Source organism: Ruditapes philippinarum, unplaced genomic scaffold (genome assembly GCF_026571515.1).
Source record: "Ruditapes philippinarum isolate M1 unplaced genomic scaffold, ASM2657151v2 ctg5747_1_1_1_1, whole genome shotgun sequence".
Taxonomy (NCBI): domain Eukaryota; kingdom Metazoa; phylum Mollusca; class Bivalvia; order Venerida; family Veneridae; genus Ruditapes; species Ruditapes philippinarum.
Window position 1 is genome coordinate 16,303 of NW_026865974.1, and position 27,963 is coordinate 44,265.

A 27,963-nucleotide genomic window follows, 5' to 3' on the forward strand; every position below is an offset into this window, starting at 1 on the left:
AATAGTTTTGAAAAAGGATAATTAAAGTGATGGTCAAATATTTACCAATGTAAAGACATTGCTGCATGTTGTATATAATCTTTCGATCAGGTTTCACGGAAGAGAGTGTACATTATGGGATCTTGAAGACAAGGATTTAAATACTTCCCTTTTGACTGTCCCCTGCAGAAGTAGCTTTCAATTTTTGAAAATAAATGATTGTGGTCTTTGATATAATTAACAATGTTTTCAGTTATTAATTATGTCTACCCCGTTTTGTTCAGAGGAACAAACAACAGGAAGTGCTTAAGATTTTTTTCAACCTGTTATATCTAAAGTATGTAAAAATGATTTGCATACTTTGAATGGCGTTTTTAAATTAGGAGCAAAGTACACAAAAATGTGTATGAGCGCATATTCTTGCCAAATACAGTCTTCCCAGCATGTTAAGGTTCAGAGTACATAGTGTATAAACATGCGCTGTTTAGTTATATTACCAAGGGCCAAGTATTTATCAATGATATCTTCTCTGATCTCTCTACTTAAAGATGTGTGGCATTTGAATGTGCATTAAAACCCAAATACAGGCTTCGCACATTTTGCAAGTTTTTGAACTCCCTTTTCAATTATGTATTGTTTTCCAGCAGTTTTCTCTCTTTTCATGAAATATCTTTTTATTTGTCAGGATGACGAGTATACTTCCTACCCCTATATCTTAAGATACTACTTTCATTACAAGCATCATCATCGTCTGCACTAGTTTCTGTATTCATGCTTAATCCTTCCACTGTAGTCACCAACATGCTGTTGCCTGTGCTATTATCATTACTTGCCACAATTACTGTATCATTGCCACCTACATTATTACCACACTTGCCATTCTAACTGTTTCTTTGTCACCTACATGATTACCAATACTTGCCATACTAACTGTATTATTGCAACCTACATGATTACCAACAGTTGACATACTGTATCATTGCCACATATATGATTTCCACTCTTGCCATACTAACTGTTTCTTTTCTACCTACATGATTACCAATACTTGCCATACTAACTGTATCATTGCCACCGATTACTAACACTTGCTTTAATAACTGTATCATGGCCACCTGACTAACACTTGGCATAATCACTGTATCATTGCCACCTACATGATTACCAGCACTTGCTATACTAACTGCATCATTGCAACCTACATGATTACCAACGCTTGACGTACTTACTGTATCATTACCACCTACATGATTACTAACACTTGACATATCAATATATTTTAAACCTATTTTCATAAAAAAATGGTATGATAAAGGTATAAGGTATGTTAAAGATATTATGAATGTGAATTGTACTTTCCTTGAAAGGAATGAACTGGAAGCAAGATCAGGTATTAAAATAAACTTTATTTACTACGAATAAATTACTAGGGCTGTCAGAAAATACAGAAGTATATTAAGTTTAAAATTATGTAATAATTATCAAATTGCTTCCTGTTCTCCCATTATATGTTTTTATATAAAGTCTAAAATAACTTTGTGTTAAAGGTATATCAGACATGTACAATATATACATAAACAAATGATGATATTCCAGACTAAGTGGAACACTTCCTTTCAAATAAGTCAATCTGACTGGAAGAAAATACATAGCTGGGTTTTTGACATAACCAATGATTCTTACTTGCAATGGTTTCAGACAAGACTAACACATAGAAAATTTAGCTACTATCTATCTTCTTTGAAAACTAATTTATCAGATACAAATATGTGTATTTTTTGTAACTCAGAACATGAAACATTGTTACACCTATTTTTGGAATGCTCATTTGTCAAAATATTGATTACAAAAATTATTAAAAGTGTTGGGAATCATTATGCTTTATTTGTTATTGGTTGTCAAACTTTTATATAAGGTAATACAAAAAAGAGCCAGTCAAAATACAGTATCTTAGGTCTAGAGATAACAAAATATGTTTATTTATGGTGGAGAAAAAATATTTTAACAAATATAAATGGATTAGTAAGAAGTATTTGATCTAGAGTGTCATGAAACTTTACAGGAATGTTGCCCAGCATGTGAAGTTGTGCACCTGGGGTTTCGCGTGTTGATTGATCCAGCATATCTACGAAGTTCCTAACCAGTGTGCATTGGCTGTTTTAATATCACCGTTTGTTTTTGACCTCTTTGTGTATGGTGACAAAAGCACCGGATTGTAAAAATAATTGTTTAAACATGAAAAACTAGAATCGTGTCCACAGGACACACATTTCTACTGTTTTGTCAGTCTACTGACCTTCAACAGGACAGTATTACAGACGGATAAAGGGATTTATTCGTGACTTTCCGTGCCCCAAAGTGATTTGGGCAAACCAATTTTTTCCAATGCTGACATTTTGATTTTTTTCCCAATATTGAGCTGCAAGAATTTCAAATCTCAATTTTATATCCTTAAGTACACGCCTACTAAACGGTGGCTCTTTCACATTTTGGTGATCTGGTTATATGAGAGCCATCGACACTTCCGTTGCAGAGCCCTCGATGAAAACAAGACTGAAAAAGGTAATAAAGTTTAGTAAAAATATCAATTTAAAAAGATCATGCTTGTTTTTCAAAAATCGAAGAATGTCATGCCACGTAGAACATTTTTCTCATCATGTTGGGTGAAGTTTCGATAAGAAATACCCTAAAATGACGTTGCTAGAACTTTTACCAAATATAACCTTGTGGGTTTTCTTTTACGAGGAGACACATTTTGAGTGATTTCCCTACCGTAAAGTAGATGCTGGCCCATGTATTCGTGTATATAGCATTGTCCCAACCTCCTCTTTGGACCAACACAAAAAATAACTTACAGAACTTACTTGAAAACCAAATAATCAAATTTTTATTATTGTGATCGAGCCATCGACAAGGTGCTGGCGCCATCGGCAATGTGAATGAGCCCTCGAAAATGTGATGGAGCCAACACTATCATTCATTTTGTGATAATATGATGGAGTTTAACCGTTATTATACCTAACTGATTAACATATACAATTTCGCATGCATCGTATCATTGGGTTCTCATATTGAATTAAAATACTCGATTTGATTATTCGAATTCATGAAAATTGAAGTAAAACCTCTTTGTATAAAATATTAACAGATTAGCACACAAAAATAGTTTTTTACTTTAATCAGTAAAATTTCAGTTTTTAATTTTGAAATTTATGTAAATTTCAGGTGGAATCTCGACATGAATAAGGGGAATTCGAATAATCAAATCGCGTATTTTAATTCAATATGTCAACCCAATGATACGATGCATGCGAAATTGTATATGTTAATCAGTTAGGTTAAGTAACGGTTAAACTCCATCATGTTATCACAAAATGAATGATAGTGTTGGCTCCATCACATTTTCGAGGGCTCATTCACATTGCCGATGGCGCCAGCACCGTGTCGATGGCTCGATCACAATAATAAAAAATTGATTATTTGGTTTTCAAGTAAGTTCTGTAGGTTATTTTTTGTGTTGGTCCAAAGAGGAGGTTGGGACAATGCTATATACACGAATACATGGGCCAGCATCTACTTTACGGTAGGGAAATCACTCAAAATGTGTCTCCTCGTAAAAGAAAACCCACAAGGTTATATTTGGTAAAAGTTCTAGCAACGTCATTTTAGGGTATTTCTTATCGAAACTTCACCAAACATGATGAGAAAAAATTGTTCTACGTGGCATGACATTCTTCGATTTTTGAAAAACAAGCATGATCTTTTTAAACTGATATTTTTACTAAAATTTATTACCTTTTTCAGTCTTGTTTTCATCGAGGGCTCTGCAACGGAAGTGTCGATGGCTCTCATTTAAACAGATCACCAAAATGTGAAAGAGCCACCGTTTAGTAGGCGTGAAGTATGCTTAACAGAAATCAAAACCTAGCAAACACAAGCTATACATCTACACAAGATGATCAACAGTCCTTTTAAGTTTAATGAGTCAAATACATTTTAGTTACTCAAGATCATAATAGAAAATTGCAATTTATACTTAATCAAGGGCAATAACTCTTAAATAAACTGAAATAATCTACACGCAAAATTTAGGGTGCACGACGTCACACGCTGATTAACAATCTTGATTCTAGCACAAGCAATTTGAAAGGTTGACGTGACGCAACATTTTGGAAGGCTTTTACAAGTTAATAACAATTGCTGTACATACTCTGAGCAAATACATCAAGCAAAACCGCAGGTAATAAAGTACACACACTGATCAACATTTATGTACAGTTTCATGTCTCTGGATTAAATACTTTTTGAGCTACACGCAACACAAGTTACAAATTGTACCCAAGTCAAAAGCAATGTATCTACAAATATAAAATATATGCCCTTGCAATCGTTAATAGAACTTTTATTAAGTTTTATGACTCTAGGTCAAATGCTTTTTTGGGCTACGCATGACATACGTTGAACATTGCAAGTGTTTTGGCAAGTTACGGACAATAACTCTGCAAATAAATGATTATATAACAAGGTAAATCCCTTAAGTGCACAACTTTAGATGCTGGTCAACATTTATGTAAAGTTTTACGAATCTAGTTCAAATATTTTAGGTCTTCGTTTGACAAATTTTGAAATTTGCAAAGTTATATTAAGCAAAGGCAATAACTCTACAAATACAGGATAACCTACAAGAAAACGCCTAGATGCACAATTACATGTCCGTCCTGAAAGGGTTGTTTATTCTAGCTGAACATCTGAACGTACGCAAACACGCATGAAAGTACTTGCAAGGCCAAAAAATATGATAAACAAAATCAACAAGGAAAGGCGGCGTTTAATGAACGCAACCCCCATAAAACCAAGTATCAAGAACTAATGGCAATGAACCCAGCTCTAAATGCACCCACCCCTCTAGAGTGGTTTCCATCAAAATGTGTGTGGTATTTGTTGACTGAAATTTCGCCCTTTTTAACCGATAATTTAGTATTGAAATCTTGAAACAAAGTGATCCCTCGGAAGCATTAATCACAACAAAATTATATAAGAATCGCAGACTCGATTTGATTCAGTCTGTATATGAGAAGTAATGAATAAATGCAACATCCATCACGTCCCCTAGCACCGGCTTGAGCGGTACTCAAGAAGACTCATGTGAATAATTTAAATAACGTTTAAAAAACAACGCTTTCTTTTTTTGTCCAAATTGTTGACCTCAGTTGTAATTTATCTCTGTTTTGGTGATGGATGCGATACAACAAGTTAGTCTGTACCGAAAGTAAACATATTAAATTGTTGTTGGTGACATCTTATGATAACATGATTTAAATTACGTGTTGTGTAAAGAATGTGCCGCAGAAATAATGTCCGCAGAAATAAAAACAAGCCAACATTTGGAAACCTGCAGAGTTTGGAATATAAATTCTATGATTCACTTCAGGTATTGTGATTTTCGAGGGATCAGTTTGTTTCTGGATTTTTATACTTCACACCAGCAGGTGTCAAGTGCTGTGTGGCAGCTGTAAAATGTTGCCCCGTACTTCTCTTCAGTGTTGTTATATTTTCTTGTCCTTCGGTATCATTGATGCCACCACTATAAAGTGTTGAGAATTGAGTACCGCTCAAGCCGGTGCTAGGGGGCTTGAGTCATGTTGCACTTTTCATTATCCCTCATGTACAGACTCAATCAAACCGAGTCTGCAATTATCTTGTAATTTGTTGTGATTAATGCTTCCGAGGGATCACTATGTTTCCAGATTTTTTTACAGTCGGAAGTGATTTTTTAACAATTTTGTATATTTTTCTAAAAGTAAGTTATTGCATGAGTATTTACTTGATTTTCGTAGCATTTTCTCCTAAGCTGTCGGTTTGAATCGACAATAATTTGCAAACAAATTGATCAATATTGTTAACTTATATTGACCTGGGTGTTTTGGGGCAGGAAGAAGGTGTTATAAGTTTCGATTTACAAATAATCTTTAATCTAGTACAGATTTTTCACTCGACTAGTGGTAAGTACGGCGGAATAGTTATCGCGATGTAGAAGTTCAAAACTTCGCCAAACCCTTTTTTTTCTCTAAAAATTCTTAGCATTTATTATGGATATATAGTGCCGTTGTCTGTTATTTTTTATTATAATCACAACAAGCCGTTAACGTGAGAACGAACACATGATATCTGTTTGTATAAAAAAGACAACAAAGTTTATACAATTGATTTTGAGGAAAACATTTTTTGATTGTGCACCAATGAATGCTGAGTTAAATATTTGCGCAAGTTTGACTGGAAGCGATCGTACGATTGTGAAGCGGGACAGTTCCGTGGGGACAGTGCGGCAATACTATGGTGACAATATGACAGTACCATAGTGAATAGTATGATGGTGACAGTATGTATTGGCGTATTGTCACCATCGTATCGTCTTAGTCGTGAGTTTTGGTCTCAGAGGAAAGGCACTTAGTCTAGCACTAACGGAACACCGTACTTTCCTACCCAATATGGTATATACCAATCAATAGCTTTAATGCTAAGATAATACGGTTGCTGTATGCAAAGGTTGGGGATTAAGACACGTGTACCCTCTCAAACTAGATTTTTCTTAGAAATACAATATGCGAACATTTGTATGCATATAAATATAATAAACAAAATGAAGAAGACAGAGGAGAAGTGAACGAAATCAACAACAATCACAACACCTAGAACAACAACACATTGATTTAATATACATGTATTCCAAATGTTGATAAAAGTAAAACTTATTTAACAGAGTAGCAGAGACAGCTCTTCGCATTGGTGACTATAAAGAAATAGGTTTCATACTCTTAAAATATGATAAACAAAATCAACAAGGAAAGGCGGTGTTCAATGAACGCAGCCCCCACACGATCCAGCAACAAGAGCAAGTGACATGGAACCCAGGAGGACCCCAAACAAAAACAGGACAGGGCACAAGGAAGAGCATGGGAAGGTTAATCACTAAAAACATACATAAGAAATAATTAGTAACTGATAAGGAACTCAAAGAAAACAAATAAATGATTGATTAATAGGCCCATAAAGTTTTCAGTGGAAGTTCAGATTGTATGAAGTTGACGAAGATAATTGTCTGCAGTGTCGTTCATTGTGCATTCATACATTCCAATGTTTGTATCGAAAGCCATATCGATAATCTTTATCAAAGGAGTTTCCTTAAAGATGTCATTCGCAAGTTTCAGTTCTGTGAACATTTTTGGCTCTTGTCCTTTTGTTACAACATGCACTGCTATCAGAATTGTTCTGTTTCTAACGGCACCTGTAAGATAACAAAATCAGAGTATGTGTACTGTTCTTTAAAGAAAATAGTCTATGCAGAATTTCAACATTCAACTTAGTATTGCTTGTAAACATTACCCTGCACAAATATGGGAAATGAAAATACGCAAGTATCCTTACGTCTCTCACGGTGTACATTTGTCAAAAAATAAAATGAGCCGCGCCACGACAAAACAAACATAATGGATTTGCGACCAGCATGGATCCAGACCAGCCTGCGCTTCCGCGCAGTCAGATCAGGATCCATGTTGTTCGTTTACCAACTCTATTACAAGTAGAGAAACTGATAGCGAACAGCATGGATCCTGATCAGACTGCGCGGATGCGCAGGCTGGTCTGGATCCATGCTTATCGCAAACCCATTATGTTGGTTTTGTTGAGGCGCGGCTCAAATAGCTTTGTTAATGTTATTTGAAGCTAAATTACTGCAAAAATGTTAAATCATTCAATTATTATATATTTTTAAATATTTTTAGTCTATACCTAAGCATAACAATCTAACGATTTCAACTAGAACTCCGCGATTCGGATGTGTCGCCTTGTGAACAATATAGGTTAGGAGAAATGGCCAGGAAAAAAATGAAATATGAAAACTAACAAAGGTCAATAACTCAAAATATAATAAGTGCAGAGCAACAGTTTCTATGTACTGCACTTCTTATCAATAAGATCTATCATTCTATGAAGTTTCAAGTCCATATCTTTTATATATTTTTTAAGTTCTGAGAAATAGCCTGGACAAAAATAAAGTATGAAAATTAATAAAGGGTAATAACTCGCAAAAAAGAAGTGCAGAGTACCGATTCTTGTACACTGCAGTTTTTCTTAATAAGATCTATCATCCTATGAAGTTTCATGTCCGTAGCTTTCATACTTAAGAAGAAATGACCGGGACAAAGTATGAAAATTAACAAAGGGCAATAACTCAAAAATAAGAAATGCAGAGTACTGGTTCTTGTGCACTGCACTTCTTAATGAGATCTATCATCCTATGAAGTTTCAAGTCCACAGCTTTTATACTTTCAGAGAAATGGCCCGGACGTAAATAAAGTATGAATATTAACAAAGGGCAATAACTCAAAAAATATGAAATGCAGAGTACCAGTTCTTGTGCACTGCACTTCTTCCTAATAAGATCTATCATCCTATGAAGTTTCAATTCCATAGCTTTTATACTTTAGGAGAAATGGCCCGGACAAAAATAAAGTATGAAAATTAACAAAGGGCAATAACTCAAAAAATAAGAAATGAAGAGTACCAATTCTTGTGCACTGCACTTCTTCTTAATGAGATCTATCATCCTATGAAGTTTCAATTCCATAGCTTTTATACTTTAGGAGAAATGACCCGGACAAAAATAAAGTATGAAAATTAACAAAGGGCAATAACTCAAATAATAAGAAATGAAGAGTACCAGTTCTTGTGCACTGCACTTTTTCTGAAAAAGATCTATCATCCTATGAAGTTTCAATTTCATAGCTTTTATACTGTAGGAGAAATGGCCCGGACAAAAATAAAGTATGAAAATTAACAACGGGCTGTAACTAAAAAATAAAGAAATGCAGAGTACCGGTTCTTATGCACCGCACTTCTTCTAAATGAGATCTATCATCCTATGAAGTTTCAAGTCCATAGCTTTTAAAGTTGAAGAGAAATGGCCCGGACAAAATTAAAGTGTGAAAATTAACAAAGGGCAATAACTAAAAAATTAAGAAGTGCAGAGTACCGGTCCTTGTGCATTGTACTTTGCGTTATTGAAAGAAGCTTGCATACCAAGTTTGAAGTCAATCAGACTTAAAGTGACTGAGTTATGCTCCGGACAAGCTTTAGGGGACGCCGACAACGACACCGCCGACAAAAGTAACCCCTATATGTGGCCTGTTCAAGGCGACACAAAAATGACATATAGCATAAAGCAATAAACGTAATGCTATATAATATTGCCAGATGAATGTTATTTGAAAGAAATGAATGCCTCTTTCGATTATTTTTAAATCAATTTAGAAATATATTTACGCACGTAAGTTTTCGTCATAGCATTTTGTTATGTCGGATTCAATGCGAGATGCAGCATTGCAAATTATTATCAACAACAGACTAGGATCAAGGTTTCTGGCTTCACTGGGCTCCATTTCCTTAACCGCGGTTCCAAACTCGATCAGTTTGGTTTGAAACTTTTCAATAAACGCTGACAGTGCTTTCGTTTTAGACGGGATCATCAAATATACCGTTATGCGGGGATATCCTGTAAATAATTTTTAAGCATTATGATAAAGGTATTTTTAACACGAATTTCAAAATACTTAAAAAATCTAAACAATATTCGTTGAATTATTTTATATCTAAACTGTTATCTTAAAATACTTATTAATTAAGCAGTGTATTTGACTTGATTAAGGGCAATACGAAATGAAATAAATAAGTTCTTCTTTATGTAACAGACTTTTGTCAAACCTATTAAAAATATATATAAAATTTTAGAACGCGTTTGTTGTATATTGAATAAAACATTATTTAGATATTTAGTCTAGTTGATATAAAAATTATGCATCACTTTTAACATCAAGGTCAGTGCTGTTTCTGGGCGCATTCACCAATTGTCCATCTTGGGACGGATTTGTCTTTTGATCACAGGCTTGAACCATGGAATCTTTTGGTTGATTTGAGGCCGAATTCATTGAAATGTTGGCATGATCTCCCCCCTTGGCAACGCAATGAAATCCTCTACAGAACTGCAAAATTTCGTCCATAGCTTTTTTATTTGTATCACACGAATAAATTGTATCGTCATCGAATCCCATATCAACCACTTGTCCTATATTCTTGAAACTTGCTTCTCCTCTTACTTCGCTGCTAGAGGGAAGTTTTGGAAGTGAATCCTTTCTCATAACGTATACAATTACTACAATGATCCTGTTGTAGTGATCACCTGAAATATAATGTGTCTGAAACAGATATACTTTTTAAATACCATTTACTGTGTACGGTATAGCTATGACATCAAAAAAACGAACATGTATTACAAGTAAAAGAAAAGGTCATAAAGTATGCCATTAATAAGTTTTATATCAAGATGTCTTGGACAACTTAAATGTAAGTATTGTTTCATTTCAGGAAAAAATATGTTTTAATAAAAAAGGATTAATACATTAGTTTCACATAGAATTTGTATTTGTCGTCACAACAAAACATAATAAAAAATCATTACAATGTCCATTCAACTCAATTTTATTATTTTAAGAGTAAGTCTTTAATGAAAACATGTAAGGATAATCACGTTCAACATCATGCAGGCATTGTGTGACAGCGGTTATAGTGGAACTGACTTGGCCTTTGTTGCACACGGCAATTAAAACCGTTTCAGGAAGTGCCTCTTTGAATGTTTCAATGACGGTAGTATCAATGCGATTCCGTTTTGATAACTCATATTGCAACTGTTGTACAAACATTGTAACTGCATTTGTGCTTCTGTTATCAAGTATCTGAACTCTTGGTGCACTGATGTCTTTAGCTGGTGGAACAAATAAGTATTGATAACTGCCTTGAACAGAATTAGAAATTTTTTTTGTTTTCGAGTTGAAGGTATATATATCTATTGCTCGAGTAGGATTCTAATGAATGAAATGCAAAAACATTTGTTTAATAATGGATTACTTTGTTTTATCTTATACATGAAACCAATACATTTTACTTTCTTTTCTTGCTTTTCCAATAATGAATTTAAGTTACTTATTTACAACTGCTTTTGTCATGAACAACATGGGTTTTCTTCATGATGTCACCAAATCATCACGTCACGATATTCACGGACGTGTTTGAAATGAATCGGACACACGGGTTGGAACTCCATATGTATCTCAAAAATGAGCATCGTAAAAATTATATGATCGTGAATTTCCGCTGCACCAGATGTGAAGCATAACGAAAGATGTGACTGTAAAAATAGTACAATCGCTGGGTAAGTTTTCATCTTTTTTTGGCCACAAACGGGGGTTCCACCCCTGTGGGACAGATGAGTCTGCCCTTGCATATTTTAAGAATAACCAACTTTGTATATTTTTAATTGAAATTTACATACAGTTGAATTTTTAAATGATATTCTTCCTCATTCAAGTGTACATGTTGTTTGGTATCTGTGATATAATTATTAAATTTCAGTATAATTTACTGCTGTTATTAATCAATAGGATACTGTAAATGAAGATATATAAAATAACTTTAATCTAAATCGTTCTATTTCCTGAATCAGCCAAAAATCTTTAGAAATTAGCTAAAAATCTTTAGATAGATTTCTAATAACAGTTTTACTGATAAATATGTGTAATCTATTCTGTATTATTTAGCTGTATAATTTCTTACCCGTTACATGTTCATCAATATTTAACATGTCCTGAAAGAAAACAAATATCAGACTGACTGAAGTACACCAGCTACCTGGTAACTTTTGTGCTAACAATTATAATTTGTCATGCTCTAACAGGTGATAACGCCGTCTGCAAATTTTGAAGCTTATATGATAAAGCCCACTCCAATGAAGTACGCTGCTATATTATGTTTCATGCATGAATTAACATTAAAAGTTTGATTTCATATTTATTACTCAACCATGAAAAATTCAGCTTTTGTACATTTTGTTCTTTCAATTGGTGCGATATTAAGTTCTGGCTTCGAAAAATGTCGTTTTTTGTTACATTGTAAGTTTTAATTTGTTTGGATTTGATGCGTTACGAAACATAACGTTTGGTAAATCTGTTCTCCATTAATTTGTTTGTTTTTTTGTTTTTTTTTTTGTTTTTTTTTGTCTTACCGCAAGAACTTTCTAGGCATTTTTTCTACTACCTGTCAGGCTTTATAATCAACAAGGGTATGGCTAATTTCGAGCAAAAGTAGCACTAATACTAGTCAAATATGTTTCTTGTTTTTTATTATGATAGCATTGCAAAAAAGTATGGTTATCGCAATAACACACATTTTGTATCCTATATAACAAAGCATCTGTTATTCCTTTACACTGTAGTTATACCTCTGTCACACAAGTTCAGCGTATTCACTGTAATTTCAATGTCAAAAAGAAATAAAAGATGCGCCTTAGTGTAATACGCGATTGAATTGCTAAAAGGAAAAAGCCACTTCAAATCCCTGACACATTTGCCTTCACAAGATGCTATTGGGTCATTAAGGATTCCGATTGACGAAACGTACTTCGAGCAAGTGAATCGCTCGACTTTACGATAGGAGCACAAAGGTGTCGTCGCTGTAAGTTCGGCATAGCTGCACAATGAACACATAACACAACGCCTTCACTTTCACTACATACGCGTTTGTCGACATAGTGCTTTTACAGAGACACTGCATTAAACATGCCGTCAGTGTACTGGAGTATGAACGCTCGAGGATTTTACGGAAAATCTCTAGCAACGCTTTGATCGCGGTGAGAACGTGTTAGCATCTTTATATTTACGAATAACTTGACTTTTCTTTTCTTTTTTGGCTTGCAGCCACGGCAGCAAGCCATTTCATTTGGAAAACTTGTTCCGGTTAGGTGGTTTCCTGCTTACATCTGTTGGTGCATGATTGAACGGGAAACCAGCTGCAATCGTGCCAATCGCAACTTTTCGGCCTTTTCCGTCACTCTTCGGATTAATGATAATAGCCGATGTAGTTCCGATTGCAATCGTGACAATTCGGGCGATTCCGTCATACTGCGGAATCAGACGAATCAGACGAAGTAATATTACGGAAATCTAAGCTATTTCAGTTACTTTGGTAATCCCAGTTTGTTTATATAAATAGGATTTCTATTTTTACTTGATTTATCGGTTTAAACCGTAATAAATTATAAACGAAATTGTTCCGTTTCAATTGTTTTTCAAGACGCAAAAGTTAGTTTCTTTTATAATTGTTTTTTGTCTGTATTAGTTTTATACAATAGAGAATGGTGACTGTAGTAGTATTCCGTCTTCAAAGGCTGGTCCTGCTTACCAAATCACGCATTATCGAGTTATGAACCTAATTCAACTTCTTGGTGAGGTAATCTAAAAATAGCCCATGCATATCATTAACCTTGCCACGTGCTGATCTACAGATAGCGCATCGTCTATTTGTGATCGTGTAACATAGTTGATACATGCTTATTAATTGGTTCCACGTAACGAAGTATTTTAGTGCATTTACTTGTCTATAAAGCAAAGGAATGATTTCGCTGCGAAAAAGGGGAAATGAAATGTGCACACTTGTTTTCCTTCAGTATCACGTTAGTATTTTTACGATTGATCATTTTCTTTATTAGTTTTATACAATAGAGAATAGATTTCAAATCGTTTTGACAAAAAATATTCGGTTTTCCAAAAAAAAAAAAAAAACAACTAAATAAACCCTTTATGATATACAAATACCGCAATTCAAAACAATGTGATTATAAATTGAAAACTAATTAAAAATAAATTGAAACCAAAAAAAAAAAAAACAATTTTAAAGGGTTGGGATGAAGGCACAACTGTGCAAGCCTTTCCTTTTAAAAGGAAACTTTATTCTTTTTTCAATCGGCCTTACGGCGCCCTAGATCTATAAACAATGCCATGCGTACGCAGTGCAAACACGGTGTAGTCGTAGAAAGGCATAACAGTTCCCAAGAAAGCAACACCTGCGTCAGGTTGGGTATCAATTATATCATCGCTATCAAAAAGAACATCAGTGTAATTTACATATTTTAGATTAAAATAATATTGTAAAATTTTCAATTCAATTAAATTTGTGTTGATTGTTTACGATTATGTTTAATATTCTATTTAAGCGTTACCTTCACGTATGAGAAGTATTGGTTAAACTGTTTCCTTGGTACTACAATTTGTACATCATCTGACTGTTGATCTAATTGCTGAAACTGAATTAAAACTACGATATATTCACAAGCTTCTATTTTTTGAAATATAGGTTATGATCGAATAAAAATAAATTACTGCTGCTGTGTTGATAGGTTTACAACATGCCAGCGGGAAACGGGAAATAAATTACCTAATTATAAATTCGTTTTTAGACCGGCAAATACTATTACATTTTAAAACATGCAGATTATAAAGTGTTGCGCCTGAAAAGGAAAGCTGATTTGGCTAACCCCAGGAATTACTGACTTAAAAGTAACACCAATGATACAAACCGCCTCACCTGCTGAAGCTCTTAGTCTCCGGTAGTTCGAACGAGCAGGGTAAATCGGTGGCTGAAATTCTGATGTCTCACCCTCAAAGGCAATTCCTCATCAACAAGGGGAGTTATTGAAATAACTTTTCACTCGGATAAAGTGTATATAAAGTTCACTAAATATGTATCGCTCATTTGTCAAGGTATAAACTAAAACATAAACCCGGATTGTTTTTTCTACGAAATTGTTTTAGCAGTGCAACAGTTAGCAACAATAATGGATGAAATATGAGTTCATGATATCTTTTACGAAAATATTGTTTTAAACGTCTTTTCATTATCGTTTTCTACAAGCAAGAATTCAACTTACCCATTTATAAATCTCTTGAATAGTTTCCTTTTTAGTGGACTTTGCACTAACCTGAAAAAGAAGCAAATTTCATGCGTAGCTTGTATTTCTATGAATATTAAGCTACAAAGACTATTCCTTAGTGTGGGTTCGAAGCTTCACGCTATCTTATTGCAGATGTCATATCGTTTACCAAACTATATTACTTATTCCATTGTATTATCATTTGAAAGACGCCTAAAACAAACCAGTATCATGTGTTTATTATAGAATAAAGATAAATTGCAAGATGATTGTATAAACATATTCTAAACAAATCTAAGATATAATTTTTTAAAATTTCAAAAAAAGTTATAATAAATAATTTTAAAGACAACTTACACATGAGGGTGAACCACCCATTTTATCCAATGAATTAAATATACTAGAATGATATTTTAATTTAAGTCAAAAGTGTCATATCATAGATTTCAAAATTCATGTTTTCCTTTTTTACATCAAGCAAAAAAACCACCTAAAATCGCCATATTATTTATGTGTTGGCAAACATACATGATACGTTTTATAACATTAAACAAACATTCCATGTTTGATAAGCCCGTGTAAATCTGTCTACTTTAGAGAGATAAATTACTTTATCTATCTGTTGGAAAAGCTTACTCATTGAACAATATTTGCACAGGTATTCCTGTGCCTCTTTCAAATTTTATTTAATGCAACTGATCAAAACAGTAAACGGAAGAAGACTTATAAAATTACTTTGCTATTCTTAGTGGCTAGTTTAAGATTATGTTAACAGAATATTTTATCGTCAGACGTAGTCTTAACGTAGAAACAGCATTTTTTCTTTTGTCGTTTATGAAAATTTCTATTCGGGTCTTAACAGCTTTCTAAAGTATCTTGGTAATAACGTTATATAATAGAATTCATGGTGAACAGTGTTTTACTTAACACTTTATCTTTGATACACATTCATGTTGATTTTAGGACTTGAGTACTTGTTGATTATAATTGTGTTGCTCACTCGTTCGTATTGTCATTGTTCAAATATTAAAATCCTGAAATTAAATGTGTCTATCAATAAACCCAAAGGTAAATAATACTGATAGTTCTGATTCTTTGATATTTGTTTATTTTGTAATGATTTATAAAACAAAGCAAAAACTATAACACTGTGTTCAGCGTGTATGATTTAAATATGATGAATGAACTGAACACTGCATATCGTATGCAAACCCATAAATCAAAAGAACTTACCACATGCATAGATCTTTCCCTTAAATCACAACCGGTGGAAATATATTATCATAAAATACTTAAGAAATATTGAAACTTTGTTATCTTATAGTCGGTTTTTTGTTGTTTTTTTTTTTATAAATTTTGCATGATACACTGACAGAAGGACATATGAAGAAGGTATTTTTTCTTTGTTTTCAAAACTATGTTTAAGCAGAGGGGCCTTTTTTATTTGGGATGTGTTGTTTTTTTCTTTATTTTACTTAACACGAAGAACGAAAAAAAATTATTATAATAAAATAATTGATTGAAATAATCAATTTAATTTATTTCTAATTTAATTTACAAGTAACTTAAAAGAAACTAGAAAAAAAAACATTATTTTATCAGTCGGTTATTATGAATTTTCAATGATATACGGACAGTAGAACTTATGTAAAATGTATATTTTCTTCACTTTTAAAGCGTAGTTAGGGCAGTGGTTTTTTTATTTTGAATGTCTTTCATTGGATCTTATATGTATATTTCAGTTTAAATTGTTCAAACAAAAGGGGTCTGGCTCCGACAGGAACAGGCAAGGTAATTAAAAAAATTTTCAACACTGTATTATATTATGCCGTATATCATAAAAATAAAATACTTTTCCTAAACCATATATTGAATTCATCCGGTCCTACGGTGGCATAAAGGTAACATGTGTGTACTTTTATTTATTTCGTGGCCACGAGATACTATGTCGTGGCCAAGAGTCACTAAGTCGTGGCCACGAGATAGCTATGTCGTGGCTACGAGATACTATGTCGTGGCCACGAGTTACTAAGTCGTGGCCACGAGATAGCTAAGTCGTGGCCACGAGATACTATGTCGTGGCCACGAGTTACTTAGTCGTGGCCACGTGACAGCTAAGTCGTGGCCAAGAGATATCATGTCGTGGCCACGAGTTACTAAGTCGTGGCCACGAGATACTATGTCGTGGCCACGAGATAGCTAAGTCGTGGCCACGAGATACTATGTCGTGGCCACGAGATACTATGTCGTGGCCACGAGAAAGCTTAAGACGTGGCCACGAGATAATTAACTATTCAGAATACACTATACATATGATATATTATGATTTTTTTTAAATTTATCAACTTACTTTTACATGCAACATTAATATTTGGAAATACTGAAGATATTTACTTTGAATTTGTCTTAAGGATCATATTAGAAAGTCACCTTCCAAGGCCCATCAGACATTAATTTTGACTATAGCTATTTGTTGGGACAATTTTGTGATCGAATTGGTCAGTTTGAACGTACTAGGGCCTGTTAACCTTGTTTATACGATAACATGAGAAGGAATAAGGCCTAGTTTATTTTATTTGTAAGGGACATTGCCCATGGACAGTAGATAGCCTATAAGGTAAAATCCTTTTCTGATGAATAATTAAGAAGGGATAAGCCATGGTTTATATAACTCAGAAAGATCATTGCACCTGATTAGTAGATGACATAATAATAAGTTTGTAAGTCGTGGCCACGACATAGTATCTCGTGGCCACGACTTAGCTATCTCGTGGCCACGACTTAGTAACTCGTGGCCACGACTTAGTAACTCGTGGTCACGACTTAGTATCTCGTGGCCACAACTTAGCTATCTCGTGGCCACGACTTAGTAACTCGTGACCACGACAAAGTATCTCGTGGCCACGAGATAAATTAAAATACACACATTTCACCTATTTGCCACCGTACGGTCCAGCTAACAGATGGGTGAAATATCTACGTGCATGTTGCATAACTCTAAAAACAGTTTTAATTACAATGGAGATACAAGACAAAATAGAGCATACCATCTCGTCGTATTTTTAAAACATTTCATTACGTGTTGTCATTTTTTTTTTCGTTTGCCATCTAATGCTCATATAGTATGCTTATTAAAATATCTTACTGAAAATGAAGTTTCGGTCATTTGTCCTATATTTGTCATTTCAATACACTTTATATTCCTTTTTCATATGTTGGAATGACATGCCTTTCATTAAATATTTTTGGTTTAAGCACAAACGAATAGCCCTGGTCTTCTGGAAAAACCTTGGAGGAAATTTGAACCTGGTGGAGACTGGACTTCAAAGGTGGGTTACGTATCCTACCAATAGTATTAACGATTGTTATGTTAACATCTATCATGCATCTTATCACGGCGGTCGTCCGCCAAATTGTCTATCCTGTATAACTATAATTATCAATTTTCCGCAAATGTCCGACTACTTATATCATGTGTTTTCTGAAATGGCGCTGGGAGAAAAATGGCCATTTGATCAACTGTAATAGAGAAATTTCAAATCGACCGAATTTTGCAGCAATGGTTCCTGGATTATAATATATATGCTTTCCCTATCAAATTGGTTTTAAAGATTGTATACCGCTAAAGCCGACAAAAAGAGACATGGCAGTTCGCAAACGTGCTAAAATGATATTTTTGAAAGTCTACTCGTTTGCTTTATTTCCTTACACTAAACTCGTGCATTATCATATTCATTTACTTTGTTATACGTGTCGTCTCGTTTTGAATATATCCTTATGTAATATTCTCTATTCATATACATGTATATTAATTCAAAGACAGTATGCTGCATCAAAAATATTCGATTCCTGTGAAACCTCGTTATATATTAAAAGTGCCTACTTTAATAAATAAACAGATGAAATTATCTAAAGAAATCCAATACCATAAATGAACAATTGACGTTCTTACATGTCTTATGGTTTTCGAGAAGTGAATACTTAAGTATCATTAAAGCTGCATTTGATTAATAAGTAAAATGTTTCCGTCGGCCAAGAAACCAAGCATTCTACAGTTATATGAAGAGTTTAATGAGTATTGTTGTAATCTTACCATATATTGTTTAGATATTTAGATTTTAAAATAAATACTGACATGCAAATTAATTGAGCTACGCACAGGTAATCACAACATCACAGTTTTAAACTTTTCAAAAATTCAATTATCATATTGTTAGCGTAAACACTGCAAGTGCGCGATTTTCCGATCTAATCAATTTCACCGTTATGGCTTCGCGATGCACTAAGGCCTATTGGTTACAACAGAGTAATCAACGAACAAAAGAGGATAAAATATCTATGAAATTATCCGTTATTAATGCGGAAATATGCCGTTTACTGCGTACAGCTCCTTAAAGCTTCTTATACTTTGGAAGTTTCACATGCTTATTAATTGTACATCAGATTTCGCCACAAGAAAATTACAAACTTTCCCGCTAATAAAACTCATTTTGGCCCCCTTGTCACAAACAAAAACAATCATGAAAGTTGATACCAAAATAATTTTATTAATAAAATATAGGTACATGTACATGTATTTTATATTTGTGCAATGCAGCTTTAATGTGACACAATACCACAAATACAAATATGTTGTTTTTATTTCATTGAAAGTACCATAAAAAGCTTTTAGGACAAATAAATGAGCACGACATTAAAGAAGAAGGAATTGATACCATTCGGATTATGCTGTTGGGTCAAATCAAAGCTGGTAAATCATCGTTTGTAAACACAGTAGCTTCAATAGACATAGAGCGAATTACACAAATTACACGTGCTGGAGGAGCTGACAAAAGTCTGACATTTGCGGTATCTTATTGTTCATTATATAAAACGTATAAGAATAATTCAAATGTCTATTGGAACGATTTATGTCTTGTAATGTTACATTATATCTCAGAAATATATAGTTCTTAAATTGTTCTTAAATGTCAAATTTGTGTTACATAAGATTTTAATAATTAATTTAGATCATGTTTGATGTTTATCAGCTGAGGAAAATAGCGCTGCGTTTACAGTACGGTGAAATTTAAACATAATGTAAAAAAGAAAGTTTGGAACAAATAAAAACTATAGCATTTCTGACGTATATTGGAACGTCATATTATGTATCTAGACAGGCACACTTTTGTTGTAGACATTATAAATATGTGGCGTAATCGAAGAACTGCATGAGCTAATGAAATTTAACACAAACGTTATTGGTCTAGACTTACATGAAATGGAACAATTATCTTGAGATTTTACTTCCGATTCAGTCATGTAACAGAACATCTCAGGTATCTCTTTAAAAAGTAATAATGTTGTTTACGTTCTACCATTGTCGCTACACACTGTAGTAAAAAATGGTATAAATCTTTTAACGTGCATGTCTAGAGAGATTGTGTTTTATAAGATTGGACGCTTTTTCAATCATATGTTCTAGGTTTATACTCCAAATCTCATACAAAATGTATGAATAAAAACGTTTTGTACAATATATAACTGTTACATATTTTATACATATATATCGTCATGTTTAGATAAGCAAAATTATATCTAAACGGACGTTATACTGAAGGATGCTAAATGTGGGAAGCCAAGGAAAAAGCTTTAGTTTTTGAGGTATGATGTATATATTAATTGACTCTAATTTCCATTGTCTTTTTGAAAAATAACCCATGTGTTAAAGTCACCTTTATCACTGAAAATTAAGATTTTATTATACTTAAACTCAACGTACAGTACTTTACTAACTGCAGCTAAAGGAGTATAGACCGTCGGGAGCTTTAAAGAAAACCATTTGCATGTTAGATACGATGGGTTACGAGGAAGGCGCTGGAGGATTGAATGTGAAGGATATTGTACAACTAGTTAATGGAAATATCCGTCGTAATTACAAGGTTGGCCAACAGTGTCAAATAATTTGTCTTTGTTATAACTTTTAGTTCTATATAAAACATATGTTATCAAATTTAAAGACATATTTAAAAAATGAAAAATCGACTGTGACTTTCTATGCCGTTTAGGGTTCAATGTCTTAGTTCTGTAGTGAAATAGAATCTTCAAGTACCGATTTGCCTTCAGAAATTAAATGCTGATTTCAATTCATTCCAGCCATGTCAACTACAACTGTTGACATGGACCGGATAGAATCTGATATCATACGATTAAATTTTTTTTTCACATAAATACCCACATAGTTAGGATAACCGGTCTTGCTCGTGAATTGCCTTAACTTTTATATGTGCATGAATTATTTAAGAAAAACAATTTGTTTATGAATAAATGGTAAAAGATCATGCATGTTGTTTATTTCTTCTAAAACAATTTCCAAATATCCAAGAATATATTAAATATGCACTGCAAATGTTTAATGCATTTTTTGTTTTTATTAAAATATATTTATTCATTTCTTTGAACATTTTGGCTTATAATTTATATTACCTCCCTCTATTTACATGAAATGTAAATTCGGTAATACCATATTTATGATATAAAACCATAAAAAATTGAGTTACAGGATCTTTACGGTTTAGACTGAAAAACAAAACCTGTAGACTATGAAAAATCAGTATAATTATCAAAACAGTCGAAATGTGAATAGAAATGACACATTATCTCATTTTTTATACCTTTCAACTTATCTATCTATCTGTCTATATATTTACATTTTATTTATTATTATCTCATTTAAGTTTAATCCTGCATCTCCCATCGAAAAGGAAAGTACTGATTTCAGACAAGACCCCAAAAAAGGCGATTTGGTAAACTGCATTGTCTTTGTAGCGGACGCTAATATTCTTGGACATGATAACATAACAGTTGAAACAAGGCAAAAACTAAAGGAACTACAAGCTGAATTACGCTCACACGGTATCCGTTTAATTTAATTTGAAAGTGATACAGTATGAGCATGTCAATTGAAAATAAACGAACGAGATCCTATTAAGTAAGTGCATGTCTGCCCAAATTGGCAAAATTAAATCTGTTGCAAACTCGGTTTGATTGAGCCAGCTATGGAAAGTAGTGGTAATTGCAAGCCTACGCCCTATGACTATATTCAACTCTTTGATTTATTATGCTCCCCGAAAAAATTACGGGGGAGCATATAGTCGCCGCCTTGTCCGTCCGTCTTTCCGTCCGTCCGTCCGTCCCCTTTTCTTGTCCGGGACATAACTTTGAAACAACAAGAGGTATCAACATGAAACTTTGTAGGTAGATAGATTTCATTGAGGAGGTGTGCAGTGCACAAGAACCGTAACTCTGCCTTGCCTAATTTTTGAATTATTCCCCTTTGTTTATTTTACACTTTGAACTTTGTCCGGGACATAACTCTAAAAGTATAAGTATATGAGGTATCAACATGAAACGTTGTAGGTAGATAAATCTCATTGAGGAGGTGTGCAGTGCACAAGAACCGTAACTCTGCCTTGCCTTTTTTTTTAATTATCCCCCTTTGTTTATTTTACACTTTGAACTTTGTCCGGGACATAACTCTAAAAGTATAAGAGGTATCAACATGAAACTTTGTAGGTAGATAGATCTCATTGAGTAGGTGTGCAGTGAACAAGAACCGTAACTCTGCCTTGCCTAATTTTTGAATTATCCCCCTTTGTTTATTTTTACACTTTGAACTTTGTCCGGGACATAACTCTAAAAGTATAAAAGGTATCAACATGAAACTTTGTAGATAGATAGATCTCATTGAGTAGGTGTGCAGTGCACAAAAAACAGTAACTTTGCCTTGCTTAATTTTTGAATTATCCCCCTTTGTTTATTTTACACTTTGAACTTTGTCTGGGACATAACTCTAAAACTATAAGTGGTATCAACATGAAATTTTGTAGGTGGAAAGATCTCATTGTCCTGGACATAACTCTTAACTATGAGAGGTATCAAAATGAAACTTTGTAGGTAGACAGATCTCATTAAGTAGGTTTGCAGTGCACAAGAACTGTAACACTGTCATGCCTATTTTTGGTGTTATTGCCCTTTGTTCATTTTGACACTTTGAACTTTGTCCGGAACATTACTCTAAAATTATAAGAGATATCGACATGAAACTTTGTAGAAAGATAGGTCTCATTGGATGGAAGTGCAGTGCTTAAGAATCATTACTCTGCCTTGCCTTATTTTGAAGCTATTTCCCTTTGTTTATTTTTACTTTTTGACTTTTGTCCGGGACATAACTTTAAAACTATTAGAGATATCAACATGAAACAGTGTAGGTAGCTAGATATAATTGGATAGAACTGCAATGCTTAAAGAACCTAAACAAAGCCTGGTCTAATTTTGGAGTTATTGCCCTTTGTTCATTTTTACACTTTGAATTTTACCCGCGACATAACTCTGATATCATCAGGAAACTTTATAGATAGATAGATCTCATTGAATAGAAGTGCAGTGCAAAAAAACATAACTCCACCTTGCCTAATTTTGGAGTTTTTGCCCTTTGTGCATTTTTTATACTTTCCAGTGTCCAGAACCTTCTCGGGGAAATTACCCGGTTCAACCGGTTCTTGTTTCAAACAGTAGTATCTGCGTTTTGAGAATTATCAACATATTATGTGTTTTTTTCTGCTGAGTATGACAGTGTTGAAAATTGTTGTTGTTTCGTTTTTTTTCTGATTTTGTTGTTGTTATTCTGTTATATGTATTATAACTTATCCTGAATAAAAAGATAAAATACAAGTTTAAAGTCAAGACATATCTCAGAAAAACCTTGCAGCTAATAACCGCCTCCGTGGTCGAGGGATTAGAGTCGATGACATCTAATCCAGTTACCTCATTGACGTGGGTTCCATCCCCGGGAGATGCTTTGGTAGTTTAGCACGGAGGAAGGTAGTCTAGTACTGTTGAAACTCTCCAGGAACGATGGTAAGGAAACTACCCGCCTATATGGCTGAAATATTGTTGGGAAAAGGCGTAAAATGAAACAAACAAACAGCTAATTTATGGTCAAAGTTTAAAAGATGTTTTTGAGTGCACTCATACGTATGTAGTTTTTGTAACGTAAAATATGAATTATACTTTTTGTTTAAACGATGAAGAAAGATTGTTAATATTTGTTTTATTTACAGATGTTGCAACAATTGTATTATTGACCAAGATTGATGTTCTGTGTGAATGTGTGGCAAATGATATACAAAATACCTATATGAGTGAAAAAGTTAAGCAGGCGGTTGATATAGCCAAGGAGTTATATAGTGTTCCGGTAAATACAAAACTTGTGCTTAACACTTTATGTCACAAATCAAACATGAGACACACATTTGATATATTCGACTTGGGTTTGACATTTATGCATGAGACATATTTGTCTGATCAATTTTGCAAATTGTAAATGATTGCAAATAAATGCAACTACTTATAACTACTTCAATTGTATTTGTATATCGATATGAAATGTGCTTACTAAATAAAATAACGGTTAGTCAAATCAAAAGGTCTGCCGTTTATTTTGCAGTTGTCTTTAAAATGAAAAGTAACTATGAATTTGTCATGTGAATAGACTTGTAATAGTTACCTGTGCTCTAATACCATTTACAAAAAACGAATTAAGAATTACACTTGATTTAAAAGTAACATTTGAATCGAGGCGTATTACTTTTCAAAGGGTATAAAACTATATCTTATAAAAAATAGTTTTTTTTAAAGTTTGTTCACAATACGCAAATCTGTATGAAAAACCTGACAGACACAACCGACCCGTTTGGTAACGCCTCTTCATAGATGATTTCAGTGTCTGCATACTGTTATTCCGATTAAAGCATTTAAACAAGAAACTGGTTGAATTTTAATTTAGAAAATTCCGTAAAAATGTGTTTAAACTTTGACAATTTTGTAATGATTTTTTAAGAAATTATATTACTGTGTCAAAAAGAAATTTGAACATTTTCATTCTGACGTTATATGTAAACAAACGTTTAAATTCATGCCTTTGTATATATAAATATATATATATAAACATCTTTTTGTTTTGTTTTAGAAAAACAATATTTTCCCTATAAAGAATTACGAAGATGAAATGGGAAGGGACGCCCACCTTGAAATCTTAATACTTCTAGCTCTGAGACAAATGATGTACTATGGAACAGATTACCTCAATGCTGCATCCGCATCAGATCAATTTGGAGAAACATAAACAAACAGAAGAAATACTTAATATAGACATTGATGTTATAAAATTGTTTAAAATTTTCTAAATTGGACGAGTTCTGTCAGTGTAAATTGTCAGGTTAAGTCTGTAAAAATCTCAGTTTAAGGAATATAACCAGCAAAATGATAGAATGGAAAATTGTGTTTGAAAATGAAATTTAGTTTATAATAATAAGTATATTTTGTAGCCGATAGATACATGAAAAATATTGTTTTAAAATCACAACTTGATAATTGTCAGAAATTATTTTTGATAAATGTCACATATAACCAGTTTTAAAACTCTTTGTTCTATTATTCAAATTTAACTCATTATACTAGTATATTAATACTACATAACTTATACCTATTTCTATTCTACGGAATCTTATGCTTCATACTATATTTCGTAGTTGTTGTTGTGTATTTACTGTACTTGTATATACTATAGATTTCTACTTGTTAAAATCTTTCCTTAAGAAAATAAAAACAAAATGTTAACTGGCACCGTTTTAATTTGCATGTGTGTGAAACTGCTAGGTGTCTTGCTGATAACCAATCCGTGTTCGTTATCAATTTTATTCTAAAAATTCTTTCAAAGAATTTTTTTTTAGATTTGTTGTTGTATTTTCTGACAATTAAATCTATTCTGTCGTCGACTTGACAACCAAACATTGTACAGTTCCATTAAACCATTTTAACACTATTGTTGCTATTCCAATCAAAAACTATTTAGAAAATAGATTAAACATACTTATTTCTTTATTAGTAATATATACACATCATATATTCAAAGGAAAGCATAAGACCGGGGGAAATAGTCCTCTAGCTAATTATTCACCTGTGTCGTTTTGGTTTTGGGTTACAAAAACATAAAATATTCGAGTTCAGTGTAACGTTGAACCTGTTAAGCCTTTTCAATATTTTTGTCTATTTGTATTAAATCGCCGACATTCAGAAAAGTTATAATGCAAGTAAGTTTATATTTTTACCACATTCACGATATTGTAGAATATATATAATATATTATATATTTCGCAAAAGATTATATTTTATTGAGCTGTATTTGTTTGTAACCTTGAATGGAATATTTAAGGTTTCATGTCAGCATTTTACTTAAGTTTACACTTTCGAAACCATGGAAACAGACAGAAACATTATCGAACTCTTAGCTATGTCACAAAAATACTATCTGAGATTAAGGCCATTGTCCGGTGCCTTACAAAGAGTACTACAGATAAATACAAGTTGATTTACAATTGAGTCTTTAAGGATGAAGCAAGATTGCATTGGAAATATAATTCTGTTCATGTTCTTGTGTATAAATTTATTGTTTAACTACTTTCTCTATAGTACCCTCTTTCATTCCTTATACTGATTGAAAGATGTAATCACTCGATGTCGTTTGATTTTGAAAATCCTCAAACAGCAATTGAATAACTGAGAACTGAACCAACAAACGTGTCAAAAACCTGCAAACCTGAATCTTTAAGTAAACAAAATATAAAACAAATTGTCCTGATAAACTTGAGTAATGGGGGACTCCTCCGGCAGTAAGTATAAGTGTTTTATCACAAGAAAACGGTTAAGGTATGCAAAGAAAAGGTATGACTGTGTTTTTAAAAAGTTTTAGAACCGTTTCGAATTCAAACCATTGTGGACAAAAATCTAGATATTAAAAGTCTTTCAATTTTTCATAACTCGTTAATATATGATCTCCAAAGATGACTTTGATTTCAGTTCTACACATGGACACTGGTTTTAGTTGTCATTTTTGAGACTGTAAAAAGGGAGTCTTGTTTACTTGCATGTATTTATATAAAATGAAGCATAAATTTTCAAAAATCAATGATCACTTGTTACTTGGAGTCAGTTTTTTTATTGCATGTGTATTGGCCTCACCTAAAAACAAAAAGATAAATAATTTCTACAAAAAATGTATTTCCTTTGCAAAAAGAATCCTCTGAAAATGCCACGGTGATTGAAATTTTATCAAAAATAAAAAAAAAACATACGGCATATCTTTATTAAAAATGAATAACTAAACGGACAAAAAACATGTTATTTTATTTTGAAAAGAATAAAAACATTGAAAGCTGATGCCTATTGGTTTTATTTGGGTCCATTGCTCTTTAATCCGAGACGGTTGGATTGATGGATGGAAGAGCCAAGGTAGAGCTAAAACTGTTTCAAGCTTGGTTAGACTTGGCCTGATCATGAACTAAAGTGGTAAATGAAAGCTACAATCCTCAGTCCTTATTACCGGTTTCAGCAGAATTAAGTAGTAAAACATGAACATGGTATTCAATGAGAATAAGGAAACATATGCAGGTGTTTCAACAAGGTCTTGCTAAGATTAAGTTAGTTCGCAGTTATTTTGTCTTTAAAAATTTCAGTATTTCATGTCTAACATTACAATGGGAAAGCTATATTTAGTATATAATTGTTGAAATCAACTGGTGATTTTAGAAATGCAAAATAAAAATAATTTTGACAAGAATTGTCATAAAAAAGCGTCATGAAACAAATCGCATATTGAGCTATCTGGCACAAAGCGCATGATAATAATCATGGCGTAACATACCACAAACATGTAAAGTGATCAAGTTAAAAGATGAAAAGCAGTATATAAATTATGTAAAAAAAAATTGAAATCAAGATCATAAAGATCATAGATTTATATATTCTCAAAGCAACAAAACCCATATACACTAATCATTTCTGCAAACAAATAATCAGTTTTGAACGTTTTATTCGTTTAGATGAAAGCGATACAGCACATAAGAAACAAAGATTAATTACAAATTAGAAAGACAACAACAAAATAGTCTGCTATTAATTCCATAATTTTCTACGATAATTTGATATGTATATTACAACCAGATGCTAAATGATACGTCTTAATTGTTTCATTTTATCAATAAATCGTTTTCAAAGGAATTACCCTTGTGGCATAATATACCACAAACAAGTAATTGATCAAGTTAAAAGCTGAAAAGCAGTGTATAAAT

General features: G+C 33.0%; 2 protein-coding genes across 3 annotated transcripts; one reads left to right on the forward strand and one right to left on the reverse strand.

The window, feature by feature from the left end:
* Positions 1 to 6,669: 6,669 nt before the first annotated feature.
* LOC132730922 (uncharacterized) lies at positions 6,670 to 15,299 on the reverse strand. The gene is made up of 8 exons (XM_060717001.1): positions 15,152 to 15,299; positions 14,792 to 14,842; positions 14,084 to 14,167; positions 11,644 to 11,674; positions 10,562 to 10,795; positions 9,839 to 10,213; positions 9,305 to 9,529; positions 6,670 to 7,264 (listed from the first exon to the last, which is right to left on the reverse strand). Exons 1-8 carry the CDS (start codon positions 15,170 to 15,172, stop codon positions 7,047 to 7,049), a joined length of 1,239 nt encoding a protein of 412 aa, XP_060572984.1. The 5' UTR covers positions 15,173 to 15,299; the 3' UTR covers positions 6,670 to 7,046.
* Positions 15,300 to 16,062: 763 nt separating this feature from the next.
* LOC132730923 (interferon-induced protein 44-like) lies at positions 16,063 to 26,965 on the forward strand. Of its 2 annotated transcripts, XM_060717002.1 has the most exons (8): positions 16,070 to 16,186; positions 16,537 to 16,585; positions 18,050 to 18,123; positions 19,448 to 19,642; positions 20,575 to 20,715; positions 21,511 to 21,688; positions 23,896 to 24,029; positions 24,804 to 26,953. In XM_060717002.1, the coding sequence occupies exons 1-8, from the start codon at positions 16,178 to 16,180 to the stop codon at positions 24,957 to 24,959; spliced, it is 936 nt and encodes a 311-aa protein (XP_060572985.1). In that variant the 5' UTR covers positions 16,070 to 16,177; the 3' UTR covers positions 24,960 to 26,953. The 2 variants fall into 2 exon arrangements, with proteins under 2 accessions (XP_060572986.1, XP_060572985.1); XM_060717003.1 differs by lacking the exon at positions 19,448 to 19,642 and having other exon boundaries at positions 16,063 to 16,186; positions 24,804 to 26,965.
* The last annotated feature ends 998 nt before the right edge of the window (positions 26,966 to 27,963 follow it).

Coding starts and splice junctions, on each gene's coding strand:
- LOC132730922 (XM_060717001.1), bottom strand. CDS start 15,172: ATGGGTGGTTCACCCTCATGT. Junction 10,796..11,643: donor TATTGATGAACATGTAACGG/GTAAGAAATTAT, acceptor TTGTTCCACCAG/CTAAAGACATCAGTGCACCA. Junction 9,530..9,838: donor CACTGACCTTGATGTTAAAA/GTGATGCATAAT, acceptor AATTATTTACAG/GATATCCCCGCATAACGGTA.
- LOC132730923 (XM_060717002.1), top strand. Junction 20,716..21,510: donor ATATCCGTCGTAATTACAAG/GTTGGCCAACAG, acceptor ATCTCATTTAAG/TTTAATCCTGCATCTCCCAT. Junction 24,030..24,803: donor AGGAGTTATATAGTGTTCCG/GTAAATACAAAA, acceptor GTTTTGTTTTAG/AAAAACAATATTTTCCCTAT.